The sequence below is a fragment of the Mustelus asterias genome, chromosome 18, assembly GCF_964213995.1.
Source record: "Mustelus asterias chromosome 18, sMusAst1.hap1.1, whole genome shotgun sequence".
NCBI classification, from domain to species: Eukaryota; Metazoa; Chordata; class Chondrichthyes; order Carcharhiniformes; family Triakidae; genus Mustelus; species Mustelus asterias.
In genome coordinates, this window is record NC_135818.1 from 89,512,750 (window position 1) to 89,537,404 (window position 24,655).

The following is a 24,655-nucleotide window of genomic DNA, read 5'->3' on the forward strand; positions in this document are numbered from 1 at the left end:
AAAGATAAGGCAGATTGACTATTTGTAATAGAAACATACAAAACAGAAGCAGAAACAGGCCATTCGGCCCCTCGAACCTGCTCTGCCATTCAATAAGGTCATGGCTGATATGTTTGCATTTTGAATTCCATGTTCCCATCCACCCTTGATAACCTTTTAATCCCTTGCTTAACAAGAATCTATCTACTTCCTTCTTAAAAATATTCAGTGACCCCGCTTCCACTGCCTTCTGAGGCAGAGAGTTCCAAAGTCACACAACCCTCCAAGAGAAACATTTCTCCTCACCTCTGTCTTACAAGGGTGACCTCTAATTTTAAAACAGTGCCCCCTAGTTTTAGTCTCACCCACAAGAGGAAGCATCATTTCCACATCCAGCTTGTCCAGACTGTTTAGGACTTTATATACCTACATTATGTCATGGGTTGTTTTATTTAGAATGTTGCTAATTTATTTAGAACATTGTGGATTGTTTCAGAATATTACAGATTGTCTTAACTGCTGTGGTGAAATTTGTCTCAGCTGTCAAAATGTGAGCAGAGTTTTCAGAGCAGCTTGTTGGATATGGTTTGGTCTGAAGCCTCCTCAGTGAGATGGAAGTCCTTAATGAAAATATTTATTTTTACTTGTATTTGCAGCATTAACGAGGCAAGAAAAAGCCTCAAGAGCTGCAAAATTGAAACAACATTGGGTTAACACAGGGTGGCAGAGGTATGAACTTTACTAAGTGCCCTCTTTACTTGTTCTGAGATTGTGACCCCAAGTTTAAAACTCCCCAGCCAGAGGAAACATCCTCCCAGCATCAACCCTGCTGAGCTCCTTCAGAATTTGACGGGCTGAATTTTCCCAGTGCTTTGCGTGCAGAGAGGGAGGTGAGAGGGCTGGCAATATGGACAGGAGAAGAATCAGGAAAGGAGCCATTGGTTTTCCCGCCACCATGCCAAGCTGTGGAAAACTTGGTGGCTCAGCCACCCACCTGGCAGTGAGGCACTGAGCCTCTTAAGTGGCCAATTATGGGCCATTCCCCACAGGCAGTTTACCCAAGTGGGAAGGGGCCCAATGCCATGTAGGGAGACAGCTGGGTAAATCCTGGTGGCCTCTCAGCAGGTCCAGGTGGGAAGCCCTCCTTTCTGGGTGCTCCATGACCCACAGAACGGAACTCTGGTGAGAATGGCTCCCCATGCCAACAGTGCCTCTAGTGCACCATGACTTCCTCCCTCCTACCCTCTCTCCAATTGTCAGGGCGTGCCTGCCTAAGCCAACCTACCTGTCTTTGAGGGCACCTGGCCATTGAGACACCCTTTCCCTGGATCTGCAGCCTCAGTCATGGCTACTGCTAGTTGTGGTACAGCTGAGACAGCTGTCAGCAAGGGTTGCTATCCTTAACTGGATGGCAGCCCCAGCCAGGTTACTTCATGACTCACCTCTCATTCTTCTGAACTCTGGGGAACATTGGCCAAATCTACTCAATCTCTCCTCATAGGACAATCACCTCATCCCAGGAACCAGTCTAATGTGTGTCTTAGTGAACGCCTCTAAGTCAGAATCCCGCTGACTTGGTGCAAGTATATCCCTCCTTAGTGAGGAGACCAAAGCTGCACACTCTATTCCAGGTCTGGCTTCACCAAGGCCTTGTATAATTGCAGTAAGACTTCTTTGTTCTGACACTGCAATCCATTTGTAATAAAGACTAACGTACCACTTGATTTCCTAATCACTTGCTCTACCTGTTTGGTGACTTTCTATGATTCATGTACAATATTACCCAACTCAAGAGTTATGGGGAGCAGACGGGAAAGTGGAGCTGAGACCACAATCACATCAGCCCCGATCTTATTGAATGGCAGAGCAGGCTCGAGGGCTGAATGGCCGACTGCTGCTACTACCTCTTGTGTAAGTCCTTCTGAATACCAACATTTCCCAGTCTTTCAACTTTAAAGAATATTTTACTCTTCTATTTTTCTGACCACAATGGGTAACTGCATTTTTCCACATTATATTCCATTTGACGTGTGTTCACTCAGCTAACCTGTCTATACCTAACCTGTCTATACCTAACCTGTCTATACCTAACCTGTCTATACCTAACCTTTGCTGATGACACCAAAGTCGGTGGTGTGGTAGACAGTGAGGAAGGGTGTCGTAGTTTGCAGGAAGACTTAGACAGGTTGCAAAGTTGGGCCGAGAGGTGGCGGATGGAGTTTAATGCGGAGAAGTGTGAGGTAATTCACTTTGGTAGGAATAACAGATGTGTTGAGTATAGGGCTAACGGGAGGACTTTGAATAGTGTGGAGGAGCAGAGGGATCTAGGTGTATGTGTGCATAGATCCCTGAAAGTTGGGAATCAAGTAGATAAGGTTGTTAAGAAGGCATATGGTGTCTTGGCGTTTATTGGTAGGGGGATTGAATTTAGGAGTCGTAGCGTTATGTTGCAACTGTACACAACTCTGGTGCGGCCGCACTTGGAGTACTGTGTGCAGTTCTGGTCCCCACATTACAGGAAGGATGTGGAGGCTTTGGAGAGGGTGCAGAGGAGGTTTACCAGGATGTTGCCTGGTATGGAGGGGAGATCCTATGAGGAGAGGCTGAGGGATTTGGGATTGTTTTCGCTGGAAAGGCGGCGGCTAAGAGGGGATCTTATTGAAACATATAAGATGATTAGAGGTTTAGATAGGGTGGATAGTGATAGCCTTTTTCCTCTGATGGAGAAATCCAGCACGAGGGGGCATGGCTTTAAATTGAGGGGGGGTAGTTATAGAACCGATGTCAGGGGTAGGTTCTTTACCCAGAGGGTGGTGAGGGATTGGAATGCCCTGCCAGCATCAGTAGTAAATGCGCCTAGTTTGGGGGCGTTTAAGAGATCCGTAGATAGGTTCATGGACGAAAAGAAATTGGTTTAGGTTGGAGGGTCACAGTTTTTTTTTTTAACTGGTCGGTGCAACATCGTGGGCCGAAGGGCCTGTTCTGCGCTGTAATGTTCTATGTTCTATGTTCTAACCTGTCTATACCTAACCTGTCTATACCTAACCTGTCTATACCTAACCTGTCTATACCTAACCTGTCTATACCTAACCTGTCTATACCCTTCTGCCGTGTCTCTGTATTCTTCTCATAGCTTGCATTCTCACGGAACTTTGTATCATCAGCAAACCTGGATCTATTACACTCTGGCCCCTCACAAAGTTATTAACATCGATTGTAAATAGCTGAGGCTCCAACTTGCTGTACCCCACTAGTTGCAGCCTGTCAATGCTAAAATTTCCCATTTATTCCTACTCTCTGTTTTCTGTCCATTAACCAATCCTCTACCCATGCTAATATATTACTCCCAATCCCAATGATTCCTATTTTTTGTTGCACCTTATCAAATGCTTTTGAAAATCCAAATTCATACATCCCTTATCTATCTGACCAGTTACCTCCTCAAAAAACTCATAACAGATTAGTCAAACATGACTTCCCTTCATAAATTCATGTTGATTCTGCAAAACCACATTGCAAAGTACACTGTCACTACATCAATAATAGATTGTAGCATGTCCCCTACTACTGATGTCAAACTAATGGGGTGGCACAGTGGTTAGCACTGCTGCCTTACAGCGCCAGGTTCCTAGGTTCGATTCCGGCCTTGGGTCACTGTCTGTGAGGAGTTTGCACATTCTCCCCGTGTCTGCGTGAGTTTCCTCTGGATGCTCCTGTTTCCTACCACAGTCCAAAGATGTGCGGGTTAGGTTGATTGGCCAAGCTAAATTGACCCTAGTGTCAGGGGGATTAGTAGGATAAATGTGTGCAGTTGTGGGAATAGGGCCTAGGTGGGATTATGGTTGGTACAGACTCGATGGGTCAAATGGTCTCCTTCTGTACTGTCGGGATTCTATGAACTGGCTCACACGTTCATCCTCTCCCTCAAATATGTGAGTGGACAGAAAGTTGGGAGATGAAATTTAGTCCAAGAGTGTAGAGGAAGGAAATATAAATCAGAGCTGGCAATTGTGTTTATAAATCTGGTATATAGCTGTTGTGAGCCATATCATGTTCAGGACAATTAACCGTGTGTTTATTATTCATTCTCAGCTCCTGTTTATTCTCCATCCCTAATTTTTCTTTATTCATTCGTGGGACATGGGCATCGCTGGCTGGTCAACATTTATTGCCCATCCCTAGTTGCCCTTATTCAGAGGGCAGTTGAGAGTCAACCACATTGCTGTGGCTCTGGAGTCACATATAGGCCAGACCAGGTAAGGACGACAGATTTCCTTCCCTAAAGGACATTGGTGAACCAGATGGGTTTTTCCGATAATTGACAATGGTTTCATCTGTAGATTCTTAATTCCAGATTTTTAAAATTGAATTCAAATTGCACCTCTGCGTGGTGGGGGTTCAAATCTGGGTCTCCAGATCATGAGGAGGCGGACACACTGGGAACGTTTAAGACTTATCTAGATAGCCATATGAATGGAGTGGGAATGGAGGGATACAAAAGAATGGTCTAGTTTGGACCAGGGAGCGGCACGGGCTTGGAGGGCCGAAGGGCCTGTTCCTGTGCTGTATTGTTCTTTGTTTTTTGTTCTGAGTTGCTGGATTAACAGTCTAGCGATAATACCACTAGGCTATCGCCTCCCCTGGGAAGTTGATGGTGGGACTTCTTCTTGAGCTGTTCTTAGGGGGTTTGATATGAACTGAATAGTTTGCTAGGCCACTTCAGTGGGAAATTATGTGGATGGGACTGGAGTCACATAGAGACCTTTACAAAAAAAAGAGTTGGGTTTTGACATCAATCCAATAGCTTCATGGGCACTTTTATTATTATTTCCAAAACTTTCATACCGACTACAGTTTCTAAAACTGCCAATGATGGGATTTGAACTAATCTTCTCTGACTTAATAGTCCAGTAACACAACACAACCAGCAACCTTTGTGATGTCAAAGATGACCTGGTGTCTGGCTGCACTGAGTACAGCTGATCAGTTTAGAATCCAGAACTGACCTCGATACACAAAGGATTAGGTGACTGCTTTTTCACAGTGTGTGGCTGAGGCAGAGACCATGACAGCATTGGAGAGAAAATTGGGTAAATACTTGAAGTAGCAGAAAGGTCAGGACAATGGGAAAGAAGTAAAGCTGTGGGATCATTCTAGGATGGGCTCAATGGGCTGAATGTCCACCTGCTGTGTCACAAACACTCATGGCTCTGTTTCACTGGTGCTAAGAGTTAGGTTATTACAATGACCCAATGTCTTGGCTGAGTGAGAGATAATGAACCAGGATTCTTGCTCCTGGACATGTCCTCTGCCTGGCAGCACCAGTTTATTTGGTAACAAATGCCATTAGCTTTCGGAGCGCTGCTCCTTCGTCAGATGGAGCAGCGTTCCGAAAGCTAATGTTATTTGCTACCAAATAAACCTGTTGGACTTTAACCTGGTGTTGTTAAAACTCTTACTGTGTTTACCCCAGTCCAACGCCGGCATCTCCACATCATGGCAGCACCAATCAGAGAGAAACAGGTTGAGTTGTGATGTTCTCAGGGTTGAATATCTTCAACATAGTTTATAAAGTTCACTGTCCCAAGGAATAGTGGCGACCATCGGTGTCCCTACCTGATACACTTCAATCCTCTGCTCGTTCCGTTTCGCGCTTGTGTTTGGAACACGGAGAGCCCGGAATTCTGCTCGGAACAGGTTGGAAACATTCTTCTCCATAGATGATACATTGAATCGGAAAACCTTTGATGTGATCCCACGGCAAGAACTAACATCATCTGGAAAAACAAATCTACATTGTCACTTCACATCATTGCTTCCAGGCCAGAAAATTGCAACATCACCAATGGGATCAATCCCAGATTGTAAAAACAACAAGAATATTGAGAATTACAGACTGGAATCTAATCGAGGGGTTCGGGGTGGTTTATATATAGAATAACAGATACCCGGGAGTGAGTTACAGACTGGAATCTAATCGAGGGGTTCGGGATGGTTTATATATAGAATAACAGATACCCGGGAGTGAGTTACAGACTGGGATCTAATCAAGGGGTTTGGGGTGGTTTATATACAGAATAACAGTTACCCGGGAGTGAGTTATAGACTGGAATCTAATCGAGGGGTTTGTGTGGTTTATATATAGAATAACAGATACCCGGGAGTGAGTTACAGACTGGAATCTAATCAAGGGGTTTGGGGTGGTTTATATACAGAATAACAGTTACCCGGGAGTGAGTTATAGACTGGAATCTAATCGAGGGGTTTGTGTGGTTTATATATAGAATAACAGATACCCGGGAGTGAGTTACAGACTGGAATCTAATCGAGGGGTTCGGGGTGGTTTATATATAGAATAACAGATACCCGGGAGTGAGTTACAGACTGGAATCTAATCGAGGGGTTCGGGGTGGTTTATATATAGAATAACAGATACTCGGGAGTGAGTTACAGACTGGAATCTAATCAAGGGGTTTGTGTGGTTTATATAAAGAATAGCAGATACCTGGGAATGAGTTACAGACTGGAATCTAATTGAGGGGTACAGGGTGGTTTATATATAGAATAACAGATACCCCGGAGTGAGTTACAGACTGGAATCTAATTGAGGGATTCAGGACGGTTTATATATAGAATAGCAGATACCCAGGAGTGAGATACACACTGGAATCTAATCGAGGGGCTCGGGGTGGTTTATGTATAGAATAACAGATGCCAGGGAGTGAGTTACAGTCTGGAATCTAATCGAGGGGTTCGGGGTGGTTTATAGAACATAGAACATAGAACAGTACAGCACAGAACAGGCACTTCGTCCCACGATGTTGTGCCGAGCTTTATCTGAAACCAAGATCAAGCTATCCCACTCCCTATCATCCTGGTGTGCTCCATGTGCCTATCCAATAACCGCTTAAATGTTCCTAAAGTGTCTGACTCCACTATCACTGCAGGCAGTCCATTCCACACCCCAACCACTCTCTGCGTAAAGAACCTACCTCTGATATCCTTCCTATATCTCCCACCATGAACCCTATAGTTATGCCCCCTTGTAATAGCTCCATCCACCCGAGGAAATAGTCTTTGAACGTTCACTCTATCTATCCCCTTCATCATTTTATAAACCTCTATTAAGTCTCCCCTCAGCCTCCTCCACTCCAGAGAGAACAGCCCTAGCTCCCTCAACCTTTCCTCATAAGACCTACCCTCCAAACCAGGCAGCATCCTGATAAATCTCCTCTGCACTCTCTCCAATGCTTCCACATCCTTCTTATAGTGAGGTGACCAGAACTGCACACAATACTCCAAATGTGGTCTCACCAAGGTCCTGTACAGTTGCAGCATAACCCCACGGCTCTTAAACTCCAACCCCCTGTTAATAAAAGCTAACACACTATAGGCCTTCTTCACAGCTCTATCCACTTGAGTGGCAACCTTTAGAGATCTGTGGATATGGACCCCAAGATCTCTCTGTTCCTCCACAGTCTTCAGAACCCTACCTTTGACCCTGTAATCCACATTTAAATTAGTCCTACCAAAATGAATCACCTCACATTTATCAGGGTTAAACTCCATTTGCCATTTTTCAGCCCAACTTTGCATCCTATCTATGTCTCTTTGCAGCCTACAACAGCCCTCCACCTCATCCACTACTCCACCAATCTTGGTGTCATCAGCAAATTTACTGATCCGCCCTTCAGCCCCCTCCTCTAAGTCATTAATAAAAATCACAAAGAGCAGAGGACCAAGCACTGATCCCTGTGGCACTCCGCTAGCAACCTGCCTCCAGTCCGGAAATTTTCCATCCACCACCACCATCTGTCTTCGATCAGATAGCCAGTTACCTATCCAATCTGCCAACTTTCCCTCTATCCCACACCTCCTTACTTTCATCATAAGCCGACCATGGGGGACCTTATCAAACGCCTTACTAAAATCCATGTATATGACATCAACTGCCCTACCTTCATCAACACACTTAGTTACCTCCTCAAAAAATTCAATCAAATTTGTGAGGCACGACTTGCCCTTCACGAATCCGTGCTGACTATCCCGGATTAATCCGCATCTTTCTAAATGGTCGTAAATCCCATCCCTAAGGACCTTTCCCATCAACTTACCAACCACCGAAGTAAGACTAACCGGTCTATAATTACCAGGGTCATTTCTATTCCCTTTCTTAAACAGAGGAACAACATTCGCCACTCTCCAGTCCTCTGGCACCATCCCCGTGGACAGTGAGGACCCAAAGATCAAAGCCAAAGGCTTTATACCCGGGGGTGAGTTACAGACTGGAATCTAATCGAGGGGTTCGGGGTGGTTTATATATAGAATAACAGATATCCGGGAGTGAGTTACAGACTGGAATCTAATCGAGGGGTTCGGGGTGGTTTATATATAGAATAACAGATACCCGGGAGTGAGTTGCTGACTGGAATCTCATCGAGGGTTTGTCTGGTTTATACTACCTTGAGGGACACCCCTTTATTTTTGGAAACATGACTTTTAAACTTTCAACTGATTATAAATGTTGCCATTTTAACTAAGTGCAAAAATGCAAGGCCTATTCCAAAGTGAAGGTGAGAAACAAACAAAAGACCCTGATGGGAGTATGTAGAGAGAGACATTCCGTATAATCCAGACACCCATCCAAGCTCATAATTGCCAAAGAAACAGACATCAAAAATGTAAAGTACTGGAAACTGAAGCAATGGCTGCCACAGAAAGACTCATCCAAAATCTCTTGGAAATACATAATGGGTGAAGTATTTCAATGTAAGGCTGCCCTGGCACGAGGGAGAGATTGCAAATAATACAGGTTGCGTCAAAACAAGTCTTCAGCAGGGAAAACAAGCTGAACGTTGCTCTCTCCCCCTTTTGGAATAAGTTTGTTTCCTAGTTCAAGAAGCCAACAGAAATCTACCAATGAACTAAGATTTCATAACAATTCCAACATCTTCTATCTCTGACTGCATCCAAGGAACCAGCTACCCTAAATCAGCCACAGTGTTTAATAAGAAATTAAGAACTAGGAGCAGGAGGAGGCCATTTGGCCCCTCAAGCCTGCTCCGCTATTCAATAAGATCTTGGCTGATCTTTTCATGGACTCAGTTCCACTTACCTGCCTGCTCACCGTAACCCTTAATTCCTTTACTGGTCAAAAATCTGTCTATCTTAGCCTTAAAAACATTCAACGAGATAGCCTCAACTGCTTCACTGGGCAGGGAATTCCAGACACTCACAACCCTTTGGGTGAAGAAGCTCCTCTTCAACTCAGTCCTAAATCTGCTCCCCCTTATTTTGAGGCCATACCTCTTAGTTCTAGTTTCACCCGCCAGGGAAAACAATCTCCCTGCTTTTATCTTATCTATTCCCTTCATAATTTTATATGTTTCTATAAGATCTCCCCTCATTCTTCTGAATTCCAATGAGTACAGTGCCAGTCTGCTCAGTCTCTCCTCATAAGCCAACCCTCTCAACTCCAGAGTCAACCTAGTGAATCTCTTCTTCACCCCCTCCAGTGCTAGTATATCCTTTCTCAAGTAAGGAGACCAAAACTGTACACAGTACTCCAGGTGTGGCCTCACCTGCACCTTATACAGCTGCAACATAACCTCGCTGTTTTTAAACTCCATCCCTCTCGCAATGAAGGACAAAATTCCATTTGCCTTCTTAATTACCTGCTACACCTCCAAACCAATTTTTTGTGAGTCATGCAAGAGGACACCCGGGTCCCTCTGCACAGCAGCATGCTGCAATTTTTACCATTTAAATAATAGTCCATTTTGCTGTTATTCCTACCAAAATGGATGACCTCACATTTACCAACATTGTACTCCATCTGCCAGACCCTCGCCCACTCACTTAGACTATCTATATCCCTTTGCAGACTTTCAGCGTCTTCTGCACACTTTGCTCTGCCACCCATCTTAGTGTCATCTGCGAATTTTGACCCACTACACTTGGTCCCCAACTCCAAATCATCTACGTCAATCGTAAATAATTGCGGTCCCAACACTGATCCCTGAGGCACACCACTAGTCACTGATCGCCAACCAGAAAAACACCCATTTATCCCCACTCTTTGTTTTCTGTTCGTTAACCAATTCTCTAAGCCTCAAGAACAATCTAAGGACACTTCACCATTCATTGTTTTACTTATTTTTACTGGACTCTAACTCCCCTCATTTCTGATGGATGTGTGTGTGTGTGTGTGTGCGTGTGTGCGTGCGTGATGGCTGAATGCTCTCTGTTATATTTTTATCATTTTTCTCAGGTGTAGTGGGTCATGAACCTACTCTTTTTTGAGTCAAGAAAACCTTGTTTGATTGGCTCCTCATTGCTCACAGCGAATAAAATGCATTCTGATTTTGAAAAAGAATATCCTCATGATACAAGGAATAACTGAGGAGGTTGGACAGAGAAGAGTCAGTTCATTCCTTCTCACCTGGTCGTAACAGAACTGGGGGTTCATATTCAGATTGTTCCCGCAGACCAACTACACAATTGGGGTGGGGAAAGTAGATTATTCCTTCAAAAGCAATTTAAAAAACTGGAAATTGGATTCTTGGGTGAATATAGTAAAGTGCTGAAGTGTCGACATTCCATGTCAATGCTTTGATAGGACAGGATGAGGTAACCGTCCTTGGAGAAAATAAGAGATGTCGCTCGGCCCTTTGTGGTGGAGTTCCTCCAAAAGTCAGACAAACTGAAATTTTGAAAAGGATGGCGGAACATCCAGTGGTGGAAATTTAGGACACTAAAAAACATAAACTAGAGATAGAGAAATTAAGATTGGAGCAGCAGAAATTGGAACTGGAATTTGAGGAAAGTGAAAGAGAGAAGCAGGAACGGAAGAGAGAATTCCACAAAAGGGAAAGAGAAAAGGGAAAGGAATTTAAAAGATTTCAGAGGAGGGAGGATTCTGCTGTGCCCATTGAAAACGCGACCAGCCAGACATAAGGGCTGAAGTATTCAAGTTTGCCCATTTTGAGTCTGGATGACCTCTCGCCAGAGCTTTTTGCTGCCTCATGGTTCCTTGCACTTTCCTCAGAGAGTAATACGGAGTAAGCCTTGAGAGCTTTTCCTGTCAGCTTACTGTATTAACCAGCATTGGGCTGGCCACTGTAACCATGGTACTAACCTTTGGCAAGAGATAAAGAAGGTGTCCACCTCTTTATCAAACTTAGGGACTGAATGGGCAAACTTGAATACTTCAGCCCTTATGTCTGGGCTGGTTGCGTTTTCAATGGGCACAGCAGAATCCTCCCTCCTCTGAAATCTTTTAAATTCCTTTCCCTTTTCTCGTTCCCTTTTGTGGAATTCTCTCTTCCGTTCCTGCTTCTCTCTTTCACTTTCCTCAAATTCCAGTTCCAATTTCTGCTGCTCCAATCTTAATTTCTCTATCTGTAGTTTATTTTTTTCAGTGTCCTAAATTTCCACCACTGGAAATTTCTCTATCTCTAGTTTATTTTTTTCAGTGTCCTAAATTTCCACCACTGGATGTTCCGCCATCCTTTTCAAAATTTCAGTTTGTCTGACTTTTGGAGGAACTCCACCACTAAGGGCCGAGCGACATCTCTTATTTTCTCCAAGGACGGTTACCTCATCCTGTCCTATCAAAGCATTGACATGGAATGTCGACACTTCAGCACTTTACTATATTCACCCAAGAATCCCATTTCCAGTTTTTTAAATTGCTTTTGAAGGAATAATCTACTTTCCCCACCCCAATTGTGTAGTTGGTCTGCGGGAACAATCTGAATATGAACCCCCAGTTCTGTTACGACCAGGTGAGAAGGAATGAACTGACTCTTCTCTGTCCAACCTCCTCAGTTATTCCTTGTATCATGAGGATATTCCTTTTCAAAATCAGAATGCATGTTATTATCTGTTCTCTCTCCACAGACACTGTCAGACCTGTTGAGATTTTCCAGCATTTTCTGTTGTTGTTGCTAAGGCAGCAAAAAGGGCGATTTTAGCAACAGCGGCAAACCATCAGAAATTCCATACCCTCAGGAAATGACCTGACCAGACATACCTGGAATTTGAACAGCTTAAGCAGTTTGCTTTTGACTGATGAGTATGGGTACTTAGAATTGAGGCCAACTATGAAAAATCTTTATGAAATAATTCTCCTCGAGGAGATCCTTGATAAGAACTCACATCGTGGAACAGAGGATAACAGGGGCAGGCAGGCTGCAAACTGAGCCGATGATTATGAGCTTGTCCACAAAACCTCATCCCAAAGGAACGCCTTCTCTATTCATCCCCAACCAACTGAGAAGCATTGAAGGTGGGAGAGAGAAAGGAAACTCATGGGAGAGAAAGGACAGCTGGAAACACTGGGGACCCTCTTCAGACCGGAAAGGATGGCCTGAGAGGAGAATTGAGGCTCAGAAGCCTGTGTATTCTAACTGCCAGGACATCTCTGTGTAGATTGCTGGAGGTTGCAGGAAAATACAGTGGGATTTGTTGGGACACACAAACCCCAGGGGGAAATTGGGAGTCAGACAGAGAGCATAGCAGAGCCGGCTTTGGCTCTGACTGTGGCTGCAAATCTCTGTAGAGGCACCACTGAGAATGTAGGAGGATAAGAGATGATTTGATCCAAGTTTTCAAAAGACAAAATGGCTCACTTCTGTTCCTATTTCTCTATAATATAATCTATACTCTGTTGTTATAACATGCATATATACAGGAGCGTGATTCCCAGCAACAGTGTACTAATATATAATATACATATATATAAGTAATGCATATGTTATTATATATTACCACAGGAGCATTATACCCAGTGGAGTCACCATCACCTGCAGGTTCTCCTCCAAGGCATGCACCATGTGGACTTTGATCTTCATCGCTGTTCCTTCATGGTCATTCATTCTCTCAACATTAAATGTAATAATGAGGATAATATATAAAAGATAAAGCCACTGATTTATAGTTTTCACAGAATAATGAGTACAGTTGTGGAACTCAATCTGCACAGCAGTGGGAAGAGTTCCAGAATACATTCAATAAAAACCAGAATAAAAGCAGAAGATGCTGTAAAAACTCCGCAGCTCTGGCAGCGTCTGTGAACACAGTAAGAAGTTTAACAACACCAGGTTTAACAACACCAGGTTTAACAACACCAGGTTTAACAACACCAGGTTTAACAACACCAGCATCTGTGAAAACAGAAACTGAGCTCACATCTCAGGTCAATGACTTTTCATCAGAATCTTTGTGAGAAGAGGTGACCGATCTTTGAGGATTCTGACCTTGATTTAGTAACTGGAACTTGAACTATTGAAGAGAATGCTTTCAGCATTTTCCTGATCAGTGCTAACTTCAGGAGGTGGGCGGGAATTCCGATCACGTGTGTTAACTGGAGTTTCTGCCCAGGTTATAGGTTGTGATCATGGGAGTAGGTAATTCAGGATTGTCCTGGGATCCACAGATATTGGAGGTGAGTATTTCAGACAATGCTGTGCACAGAGCAGGAAGATCATTGGGCCATTAAAATAAAGTGGTGAATTAGTTATATAAAAAAGATATGAGGAATAAAGACCATTTGCCTGATAGGCAAGAATCATCCAATCGGGGGCTTCACATGGCCAATGGCAGGAGAGTGGGAGTGGGCTGTTGGAGGTGGGGGGGGTTGTGTTGGAACCTCCGCAAATACATCCAGACTTTGCGATCCTATTCAGAGAGCCTGATCTATGTCACATAATCACTGAGGTTGTGAAAACTACATAGGAATATTATAAATCTTGAATATATGAACACTATGGTCGAGAGCTTCAAGTTTTTAGTTGTCCAGATCACCAACAACCTGTCCTGGTCCCCCCATGCCGACACTATAGTTAAGAAAGCCCACCAATGCCTCTACTTTCTCAGAAGGCTACGGAAATTTGGTATGTCCACAACGACTCTCACCAACTTTTACAGATGCACCATAGAAAGCATTCTTTCTGGTTGTATCACAGCTTGGTATGGCTCCTGCTCCATCCAAGACCACAAGAAACTACAAAGGTTGTGAATGTAGCCCAATCCATCACGCAAACCAGCCTCCCACCCATTGACACCGTCTACATTTCCCACTGCCTCGGAAAAGTAGCCAGCATAATTAAGGACCCCACGCACCCCGGACATTCTCTCTTCCACCTTCTTCCATTAGGAAAAGGGTACAAACGTCTGAGGTCACGTACCAACCAACTCAAGAACAGCTTCTTCCCTGCTGCTGTCAGACTTCTGAATGGACCTACCTCATATTAAGTTGATCTTTCTCTACACCCTAGCTATGACTGTAACACTACATTCTGCACCCTCTCCTTTCCTTCCCTATATACAGTATGCTTTGTCTGTATAGCGCGCAAGAAACAATACTTTTCACTGTATACTAATATATGTGACAATAATAAATCAAATCAAACTTCCCATCAACCTTTTCTGTAACAACTCCTATGTCAACATTGCTAATGGAAAATTCCAATGTAAACTTGTCATGCTGTAGCTCCTCCTCCAATGCGGGTGCTTCAATGCCACCACTTGTGGCAGGGTATAATTACATCCTTATAAGTTGATATAGGGACCAGCACAACCGAGATAATGAGGGGTGTTATAATGAAAATGTAAAAATATGGACAGAATGTAAGATTTTAAATTGGGGATTGATAGCTATCTCTGCACTTCTGGTCCAATTATCCTGCGCCCTCTCTGGGGGGGGGGCAGGGGGAGGTGGGGTGGAGTTGGCAGAATGTGAAGCTGAGATCACAATCAAATCAGCCATCATCTTACTGAACAGCAGAATAGGCTGAGGGGCCGAATGGCCTCCTGCTCCTAATTCATAACTCCACTTGAGGACCATACTTGGACTTCGCTGAGTGCAATGCTACTGGAGATTGACTTGATGTGGAGATGCTGGCATTGGACTGGGGGGGTGGGGGGGTGGTGGGGGCTGAACAGTAAGAAGTCTCACAACACCAGGCTAAAGTCCAACTGGTTTATCTGGAATCACGAGCTTTCAGAGCGCTGCTCCTTCATCAGGTGAGTGGAGAAGTGGGTTCACAAACCCGGCAGATTGACTAGTATTTGAAGTCTGGAAGGAAATGTTGAGGAGAGATTGGTTCAGCTGGGTCTGTATTCACTGGAGGTTAGAAGGATGAGAGGAAATCTAATTGAAATGTATAAAATTCTAACATCTTGGCAGACTAGATGCAGGGAGGATGTTTTCCCTAAAGTTTAAAGTTTATTTATTATTTTCATCATAGACTTACATTAACACTGCAATGAAGTTACTGTGAAAATCCCCTAGTCGCCACACTCGGGCGCCTGTTTGGATACACTGAGGGAGAATTTAGCACGGCCAATGCACCGAATCAGCACGTCTTTTGGACTGTGGGAGGAACCGGAGCACCCAGAGGAAACCCACACAGACACGGGGAGAATGTGCAAACTCCAGATCACCAACAACCTGTCCTGGTCCCCCCATGCCGACACTATAGTTAAGAAAGCCCACCAATGCCTCTACTTTCTCAGAAGGCTCTGGCACTGTGAGGCAGTAGTGCTAACCACTGTGCCACCATGCCACCCTGGCTGGGGCATCTAGAACCAGGGGACACAGTCTCAGGAAAGGGGTAGACTGTTTAGGACTGAAATGAGGAAAAATGTCTTCACTCAAAGGGGGTGAACCTATCGAATTCTCTCCTGCAGAAGGCCATGTTTCAAGAAAGAGACAATTATTTTTCAACTTTAATAGCATCGAGGGGTATGGGAAGAAAGTGGGAATATAGCATTGAGATTGAGGATCAACCATGATCATATTGAATGGTGGAGTAGGCTTGAAGGGCCGAATGACCTACTCCTGCTCCTAGTTTCTGTTTCTCTGTGAAACATGTAAGATCTGGGGTTACGAGCACTGACTCATAGTTCAGCCAAGTTAGCTCCACCTGAGTTACCATTAACAACCTCCTATTGGAGAATTCTAGTCCAATGACAGAGCTGAGCTCAAAGCAATGACAAGAGCCTAACTTATCTCAGTAACGGCAACGTAACTCAGGACAATGATTGCATAGACCATGAACAGGAACCCTGCTCAGGTCCAGCAATAGTCAATGACTCGGCTAAGTGACGGAGCCCTTCTTCCTCAGTCCAGTGAAGGTCAACACTGGTCTAAAGAAACTGACATTGCTTAGGCACTGACCTTAACAGCTTCTTTCCAAATCATGGCCCAGGACAGAATTCCTGCCCCTACTGACCCAAGATACCAAAACTGCCACTACACCAAACACCTGGTCAGAAGGAGTCAATATTTATATTTGCTCTCAGGATGCGATTGACATTGCAAACCCTGTAGCCCCAACTCCCCTGAAAATGGGAAGTGAGACTGGAGTCAGGTGCAAGTCCAGCTGGCAAAGAGTTCAAGGGTGAAGCAAAATAAAGAACCTGTGAGAATTCCACAAAGTGTACACTGAGTACAAAGTGTACACTGAGTACAAAGTGTACACTGCAGCCTGAGAGTTTGCTGTTTATTCTGTTACTGCCCTTGAATGTTTGCTGAATTTGTGCAGGGAGAGGCTAGTGTCAGTGTGTAGAGGTCATGTTCCTGTGTGAATTATGCCCAGTGTCAGTGTCGAGACTCTCGTGTCCACATTCTCCTGCCTGGGGTCAGTGAGCAGGGTATTCCGTGATTGCAGGTAGTCCTGCAATCAGCCTGAGTTTGGCAGGAGTAAAGTTGCACAATGGTTTATAAATAGGATAAAGCAGCTGAACAGAGAAATATCCCGCCTGATTCACATCCCGTCCATTCTGGTGAAATGGCAATTTGCTCCCCCTGCTGGCTGTCAGATTCTGTGCAAGGATTCCAGGTCCTGGAGCTCAGGGCCCTCAGTGTTACAACAGGCACCGAATGACAGCTACAGGAAAGATTACACTCAGTCTGTACGGACACTTGGCTGGCCTTGGAGTTAACATTCAATCTTTCCAAGGGCATGAGGAGCTCCTGGTGAGGGGAACTCTGTTTACAAGAAGCTGACGCTTGGAATTCAATCACACACTGCACACTAGTGGATTTTTACTGTAACTTCATTGCAGTGTTAATGTAAGCCTACTTATGACACTAATCAATAAACTTTTAATTAAAACATTAAATTTAATGGGCAAATCTTCAGGTAAAGAACATATGAGAATTCTCAACATGGGCTTAAATACAGGATCCTCACTGAGACCACAGTTTTAACATTATCTCTTATACTTAACCTTTGCTGTACCTGTCCTGGGAGTGTTTGATGGGGACATTGTAGAGGGAGCTTTACTCTGTATCTAACTGCGTGCTGTACCTGTCCTGGGAGTGTTTGATGGTGAAGTTATCGATAATCTTTAGCATTGAGTATTTTAATATATGTATTAATATTGGTTGATTTCTGACATTAGATAATTCTGTATGTGAACATGTATGAAGGTGGATGTTAATATGGTAACTTGTGTTGTGTGGCCTGTATTTTATCCTGAATTCACATCACTGATTTTCTGATCATTCAGAATGCAGTATGTGGGATCTTGCTGTGCACAATTTTACTTCTGCCTTTCCTGTATTACAGCAGTGACTATATTTAAATATATTTCATTGATTGTGAAGCATTATGGGGCATCCAGAGGTATTGACAGGCGCTATAGAAATGCACATTCTTCCCACGCTATCATTGTATAAGATTAGTCAATGTGCCCACATTGATGGTGGGATCACCTTCTGATTTGTACCCTGCTAGGCCAGGGACCAGGGTTACTCTGTGACCTCTCTGTCCCTGTGCCTATCGCCCGCTGCCTTGCCTTCCCCTGTAAGGGAATAGAAACTTTTCCCTGGTACTGGGGACTGCCCTGCCCCCAGAATATCCATCTAGTGTCCAGCCAGAGGAGGAAATACTGACCACATCGCTACGGAGCAGGGTGAACAGCGCAGGGGGAGGACAGTGTTGGAGGGGATTACTGGAACAGAGTGTCACTGGCCAGGAGATGTCACAGACCCATCCAGCTCTGAGTGCGCAGGTGAGGACTGCTGTGTGAGGGGGTGTTACCTGATGGATTAGGTCTAAATCAGAATGAATTTAGTGAATCTCAGTCAGAGTTTGCTGAGTGTGGGATCCAGCCGCTCACCCCATCTCATTGTGGAGGTTTTTTTGCCGTTGCTCCCTCACTTTTGTGAGCGAATGTGTTGATTAGTTTAGCGTGGAGGATTTCTGTCTGTCTGTCTGTCTGGGTCACACTTACTGTCCACGGCCGGGCCCTGGATCATATCAAACTTGTACACCTCCTTGGCATAGTACTCGAAGTCGGTGTTGTGAGTAATGCAGCTTTGCTCCCGGTCTGTGCGCAGCTCCTGCAGTAACTCGCGTGTGCTGTTGTACATGGCTAGTACCTGGACTGGGACCTCAGCGGGACTCGCTTCCTCGGGAGGGCTGGTGAGGCGCAGCTTGCTGAGGATCTGACCCCTGATGGCTTCCACTCGTTTCCTCTTAATGTGTTCCGTATCCAGAGTGGTGCAGGTGGAAAGAGACCAAGTCATAGCCAGTAGATCCAAGGCAGCCAGGGCAAACAGCAACCTCTGTGTACACATTGTTCCCGGGAATCCAATCCCAGTGCCGAGCTGCCCTTGTACTGATCCCGCCTGCACTCGCCGCAAACTTCCAATCAACTTTTATGGCAAAACTTCCTCGCTGCTCAGTGTTGCTGGCGGAATCCGCTTTGTTCTCGGTTCCCTTTCCTCTCGCGTTTTAAAGCCAGGATACAGACCCCCCCTCCTCGATGTCCCGATATCACTCTGATCCCTCTCTCACTCTCACTGTCTGGGTCTCTGCTCCCGGCTTTTTATATCCTGGCTCGGTGACGTTCAGAGAGGGCTGGATCATTCGGGGCTGACCCCGATCACAGCGTCATCTTCTAGCAGCACCGGGACTTGACACAGATTGAAAGACACAGAGAAAACTAATCACACAAAACTCACACAGTGACATTCAGAGACACTAAAATACAGGAGGATTGCAGACATTCCCTCCCATTTCGCACATTCCTGCTCTCACCCACCCCCTCCCAGAATCAGGACAGAGCCCCCTTTCATCCACCCCCACCAGCCTCCACACTCAACACATCATTCCACTCTCACGAAAACATCCTCAACTCCCTCCACTTTCAGCGTTCTGGAATATTTTTGCTGAGAGTAAGGTGTCCTCCCTCTCCCCTACCTCGGCAGTAAGAAGCCTCAACATCAGGTTAAAGTCCAACAGGTTTAATTGGAATCATGAGCTTTTGGAGCGCTGCTCCTTCTTCAGGTGAGACTCCCCTGCCTGCAATAGCAGGTTGTAGCTATTTCTGTGCTGGGGCAATCCCAGACATTGAACTGGACCTGCCATATAAATACTGTGACAAGAGCAGGTCAGAGGCTGGGAATCCTGTGGAGTGTAACTCATCTCCCAACTCCATAAAGCTCAAGTCAGGAGTGTAATGGAATACTCTCCGCTTCCCTGGATGAGTGCAGTTTCAACAACACTCAAGAAGCTCAAGGCCATCCAGAACAAAGCAGCCCCGCTTGATTGGCACCCCATTAGAACAGAGATGAGGAGAAATTTCTTCAGCCAGAGAGTGGTGGGTCTGTGGAATTCATTGCCACAGAGGGCTGTGGAGGCCGAGACGTTGAGCGTCTTCAAGACAGAAATTGATAAATTCTTGATTTCTCGAGGAATTAAGGGCTATGGGGAGAGAGCGGGTAAATGGAGTTGAAATCAACCATGATTGAATGGTGGAGTGGACTCGATGGGCCGAATGGCCTTACTTCCGCTCCTATGTCTTATGGTCTTATCTACAAACATTCACTCCTTCCACTGCCAACACTCAGTGGCAGCCCTGTGTACCATCTACAAGCTGTACTGCAGGAACTCACCAAGGTTTCTTAGGCAGCACCTTCCAAATCCATGACCACTACCATCTAGAAGGGCAAGGGCAGCAGTCTCTTGGGAACACCACCACCTGAAGGTTCCTCTGCAAGTCACTCATTATCCTGACTTGGAAATATATTGCCATTCCTTCACTGTCACTGGGTCAAACAGCATTGTGGGTGCACCTACACCACACGGACTGCAGCTGTTCAAGAAGGAGTTCAACACCACCTTCTCAAGGGCAGTTAGGGATGGGCAATAAATGCTGGCGATGATGCTCATCTCCAATGACAGACATGGGCCCTCCAGCTTGGAGTGCCCACCCATCCTCCTCATTGGACAGGGAGCCTCTGACCACTAATTGGTCAACTGAGCACAAATCAATGTTGGCTACTGTTCCCGGCATGGTGCAGGTCTGGGAGACACATTTGACCCTGACATCAGGGTCCTGAGAGCTATAACAGAAAAATCTGCCTCTGTTCTTTCTCCACAGATACTGCCAGATCTGCTGAATATTTCTAGCATTTTTTTGTTTTCATTTCACATTTCGAAATTAAATTGATTTAATTTATGTTAAAGTTCAAATGTAATGAGTGGGGGAACCAGAGAGCGCAAAGCAAAGACATTTATCGAGACAGAAAGAGAAATAGACAAACGGTACAAGAGAGAAATCTAGGACATATGAAGATATGAATGAGGAGCAGGAGTAGGCCACTCAGCCCCTCGATCCTGCTACACCATTCAATAACATGGCTGATCTGATTTACTCTGCTCTGAACAAATCATACAGACTCAAAACATTAACTGTTTCTTTCTCCGCAGATGCTGCCAGATCTGCCAAATATTTCCAGTATTTTCTAATTTTTATTTCAAATTTCCAGCATCTGCAGTATTTTGCTTTTATTGTGGCTGACCTGATTGTGCCCACAGTCTCAATTTCCTTCCAACCCCCGACACTCTGATCCACTTGTCCATTAAGAATCTGTCTGATTCAGCCTTCAAAATATACATTGATCCTACCCTGAAGAAGTACTGTTCTTCTGTCTGACAGGATTTCCATATTCTCCCCCCCCCCCCTCCATCCATCTTCACTGCTTTCCATTTCTCTCTTAGTGTTGGATAAGGTATTTAGAACATAGAACATAGAACAGTACAGCACAGAACAGGCCCTTCGGCCCACGATGTTGTGCCGAGCTTTATCTGAAACCAAGATCAAGCTATCCCACTCCCTATCATCCTGGTGTGCTCCATGTGCCTATCCAATAACCGCTTAAATGTTTCTAAAGTGTCTGACTCCACTATCACTGCAGGCAGTCCATTCCACACCCCAACCACTCTCTGCGTAAAGAACCTACCTCTGATATCCGTCCTGTATCTCCCACCACGAACCCTATAGTTATGCCCCCTTGTAATAGCTCCATCCACCCGAGGAAATAGTCTTTGAACGTTCACTCTATCTATCCCCTTCATCATTTTATACACCTCTATTAAGTCTCCCCTCAGCCTCCTCCGCTCCAGAGAGAACAGCCCTAGCTCCCTCAACCTTTCCTCATATGACCTACCCTCCAAACCAGGCAGCATCCTGGTAAATCTCCTCTGCACTCTTTCCAGCGCTTCCACATCCTTCTTTTGTGAGGTGACCAGAACTGCACACAATATTCCAAATGTGGTCTCACCAAGGTCCTGTACAGTTGCAGCATAACCCCACGGCTCTTAAACTCCAACCCCCTGTTAATAAAAGCTAACACACTATAGGCCTTCTTCACAGCTCTATCCACTTGACTGGCAACCTTTAGAGATCTGTGGATATGGACCCCAAGATCTCTCTGTTCCTCCACAGTCTTCAGAACCCTACCTTTGACCCTGTAATCCACATTTAAATTTGTCCTACCAAAATGAATCACCTCACATTTATCAGGGTTAAACTCCATTTGCCATTTTTCAGCCCAGCTTTGCATCCTATCTATATCTCTTTGCAGCCTACAACAGCCCTCCACCTCATCCACTACTCCACCAATCTTGGTGTCATCAGCAAATTTACTGATCCACCCTTCAGCCCCCTCCTCTAAGTCATTAATAAAAATCACAAAGAGCAGAGGACCAAGCACTGATCCCTGCGGCACACCGCTAGCAACCTGCCTCCAATCCGAAAATTTTCCATCCACCACCACCCTCTGTCTTCAGTCAGACAGCCAGTTACCTATCCAATCGGCCAACTTTCCCTCTATCCCACACCTCCTCACATTTACCAAGACTCGCTTCCACAGCCACATCTCCTTCCTCAGTGACTGTCTTTGTCTCCGACTTACCCCATGTGGATTTCAACTCAAATTCCACCCCACATGTAACCTCCAGGATTACAGGTACCTCCAGGATATACGAGACTCTTCGAACTGCTGTTCTCGCTGCATCCTGAAAGCCACACTCAGTGCCCTGCGCCGCCAGATGAAGACACTCGACATCTCTCTCCAGCAACACCGTCTTACTCTCTCTCAAAGCTGTCCCTGTCCCCAGTTTCATTTCATCCTCCGCATCATTCGACGTCTTAACAAGTTTTCCCTGGTTTCTATGGCTGTGACTCATCTTTCATTCCCTCACCCTCCAGTATAAATATCTCCCACTTTCTATGCCTTTTAGCTTTGACGAAAGGTCATCTGGACTCTGAACGTCAGCTCTTTTCTCTCCTTACAGATGCTGCCAGACCAGCTGAGATTTTCCAGCATTTTCTCTTTTGGATACATTGATCCAGTCTCCACCACTCTCCAGGGAAGAGAATCCCACAGACTAACAACCCTCTGGGAGAAACATTTTCTCCTCGTCGCTGTCTTAAATCAGAGAACACAGTAAGAAGTCTCACAACACCAGGTTAAAGTCCAACAGGTTTATTTGGTAGCAAAAGCCACTAGCTTTCAGAACAGGCTGTCCCTTCGTCAGGTGGGTGGGAGTTCTGATTACAAACAGGGCACAAAGACACAAACTCAATTTACATGAATAATGATTGGAATGTGAGTCTTTACAGCTAATCAAGCCATAAAGGTACAGACAATGTGAGTGGAGGGAGCATTAAGCACAGGTTAAAGAGATGTGTATTGTCTCCAGGCAGGACAGCCAGTGAGACTTTGCACATCAGGCAGGTTGTGAGGGTTACAGATAGTGTGACATGAACCCAATATCCCGGTTGAGGCCGTCCTCATGTGTGCGGAACCTGGCTATCAGTCTCTGCTCAGCGACTCTGCACTGTCGTGAAGGCCGCCTTGGAGAAGCTTACCCGGAGTCATCCTTTCCTGCAGCGTAACAGGTAGACAACGTTGACCAAGTTGTACCTGGTGGATGGTGTTCACATGTGAGATGATGGCATCCGTGTCGATGATCCGGCACGTCTTGCAGAGGTTGCAGTGGCAGGGTTGTGTGGTGCCGTGGTCACTGTTCTCCTGAAGGCTGGGTAGTTTGCTGCGGACAATGGTCTGTTTGAAGTTGTGCGGTTGTTTGAAAGCAAGAAGTGGGGGTGTGGGGACATATTCTTGCAACTCGGCCAACGTTGTCTACCTGTTACGCTGCAGGAAAGGATGTCCCGAGGCATGGTACATTGGGGAAATCATGCAGATGCTACGACAATGGATGAATGAACACCGCTCGACAATCACCAGGCAAGACTATTCTCTTCCTGTTGGGGAGCACTTCAGCGGTCACAGGCTTTCAGCCTCTGATCTCCGGGTAAGCGTTCTCCAAGGCGGCCTTCACGACACACGACAGCGCAGAGTTGCTGAACAGAGACTGATAGCCAGGTTCCGCACACATGAGGACGGCCTCAACCGGGATATTGGGTTCATGTCACACTATCTGTAACTCCCACAACCTGCCTGGATGTGCAAAATCTCACTAGCTGTCCTGCCTGGAGACAATACACATCTCTTTAACCTGTGCTAATGCTCCCTCCACTCACATTGTCTGTATCTTGAAGACTTGATTAGCTGTAAAGACTCACATTCCAATCATTATTCATGTAAATTGAGTTTGTGTCTTTGTGCCCTGTTTGTAATTAGAACTCCCACCCACCTGACGAAGGGACAGCCTGTTCCGAAAGCTAGTGGCTTTTGCCACCAAATAAACCTGTTGGACTTTAACCTGGTGTTGTGAGACTTCTTACTGTGTTTACCCCAGTCCAATGCTGGCATCTCCACTACATGACTTAAATCGGAGACCCCTTATTCCTAAACTGTGTCCCCGACCACTCAGGAACACTGACCAATCCCTGTCCAGTGTCCAGGAGCACTGACCAATCCCAGTCCAGCGTGGAGGAACACTGACCAATCACAATTCAGTGTCCAGGAATTTGTTATTGAGCTCCAAGCAGCAGAAAGGTAGATGCTGCCCTCAGGTGGAAAACAGGAGGAAAAACAGAGATACCAGCCTCTCCAGCAAACAGACCCCACTTTCAAATCAACGTGGGATTGAAATTTCATGTGATCTCAGGGATTATCCACAGCCCATAGAAACATACAAAATCGGAGCAGGAGTAGACCATTCGGCCCCTCGAACCTGCTCCACCAGTCCCATGGCAGATGCTCTATCTCAATACCATAATCCTGCTCCCTCCTCATACCCATTGACACCTTTAGCATCCAGAAATCTCTTTCCATCTTAAATATATTCAGTGATTTAGTCTCCAGCTTCTGTGGTGGAGAATTCCACAGATTCACTACTCTATGGGCCCTATTTTACATCCGAATCCGAGCAGATCGTGGCTTTACCGACACCCAATTCGGGCA

General features: G+C 45.4%; 2 protein-coding genes across 3 annotated transcripts in view; one reads left to right on the forward strand and one right to left on the reverse strand.

Annotated features, from left to right (window-relative positions):
- Positions 1 to 18,798, reverse strand: part of tgfb3 (transforming growth factor, beta 3) — a 44,412-nt gene extending 25,614 nt beyond the window's left edge. For both annotated transcript variants that reach the window (XM_078234557.1, XM_078234556.1), the window contains exons 1-2: positions 18,226 to 18,798; positions 5,596 to 5,756 (exon numbers count right to left, since the gene is read on the reverse strand). In XM_078234557.1, the coding sequence (XP_078090683.1) occupies positions 5,596 to 5,756; positions 18,226 to 18,571 (507 nt within the window). In that variant the 5' untranslated portion in view covers positions 18,572 to 18,798. The remainder of the gene's footprint in view (positions 1 to 5,595; positions 5,757 to 18,225) is intronic.
- Positions 17,877 to 24,655, forward strand: part of ift43 (intraflagellar transport 43 homolog (Chlamydomonas)) — a 101,438-nt gene continuing 94,659 nt past the window's right edge. Inside the window, exon 1 of the mRNA XM_078234559.1 lies at positions 17,877 to 18,003. Coding sequence (XP_078090685.1) covers positions 17,971 to 18,003 — 33 coding nt within the window. The 5' untranslated portion in view covers positions 17,877 to 17,970. The remainder of the gene's footprint in view (positions 18,004 to 24,655) is intronic.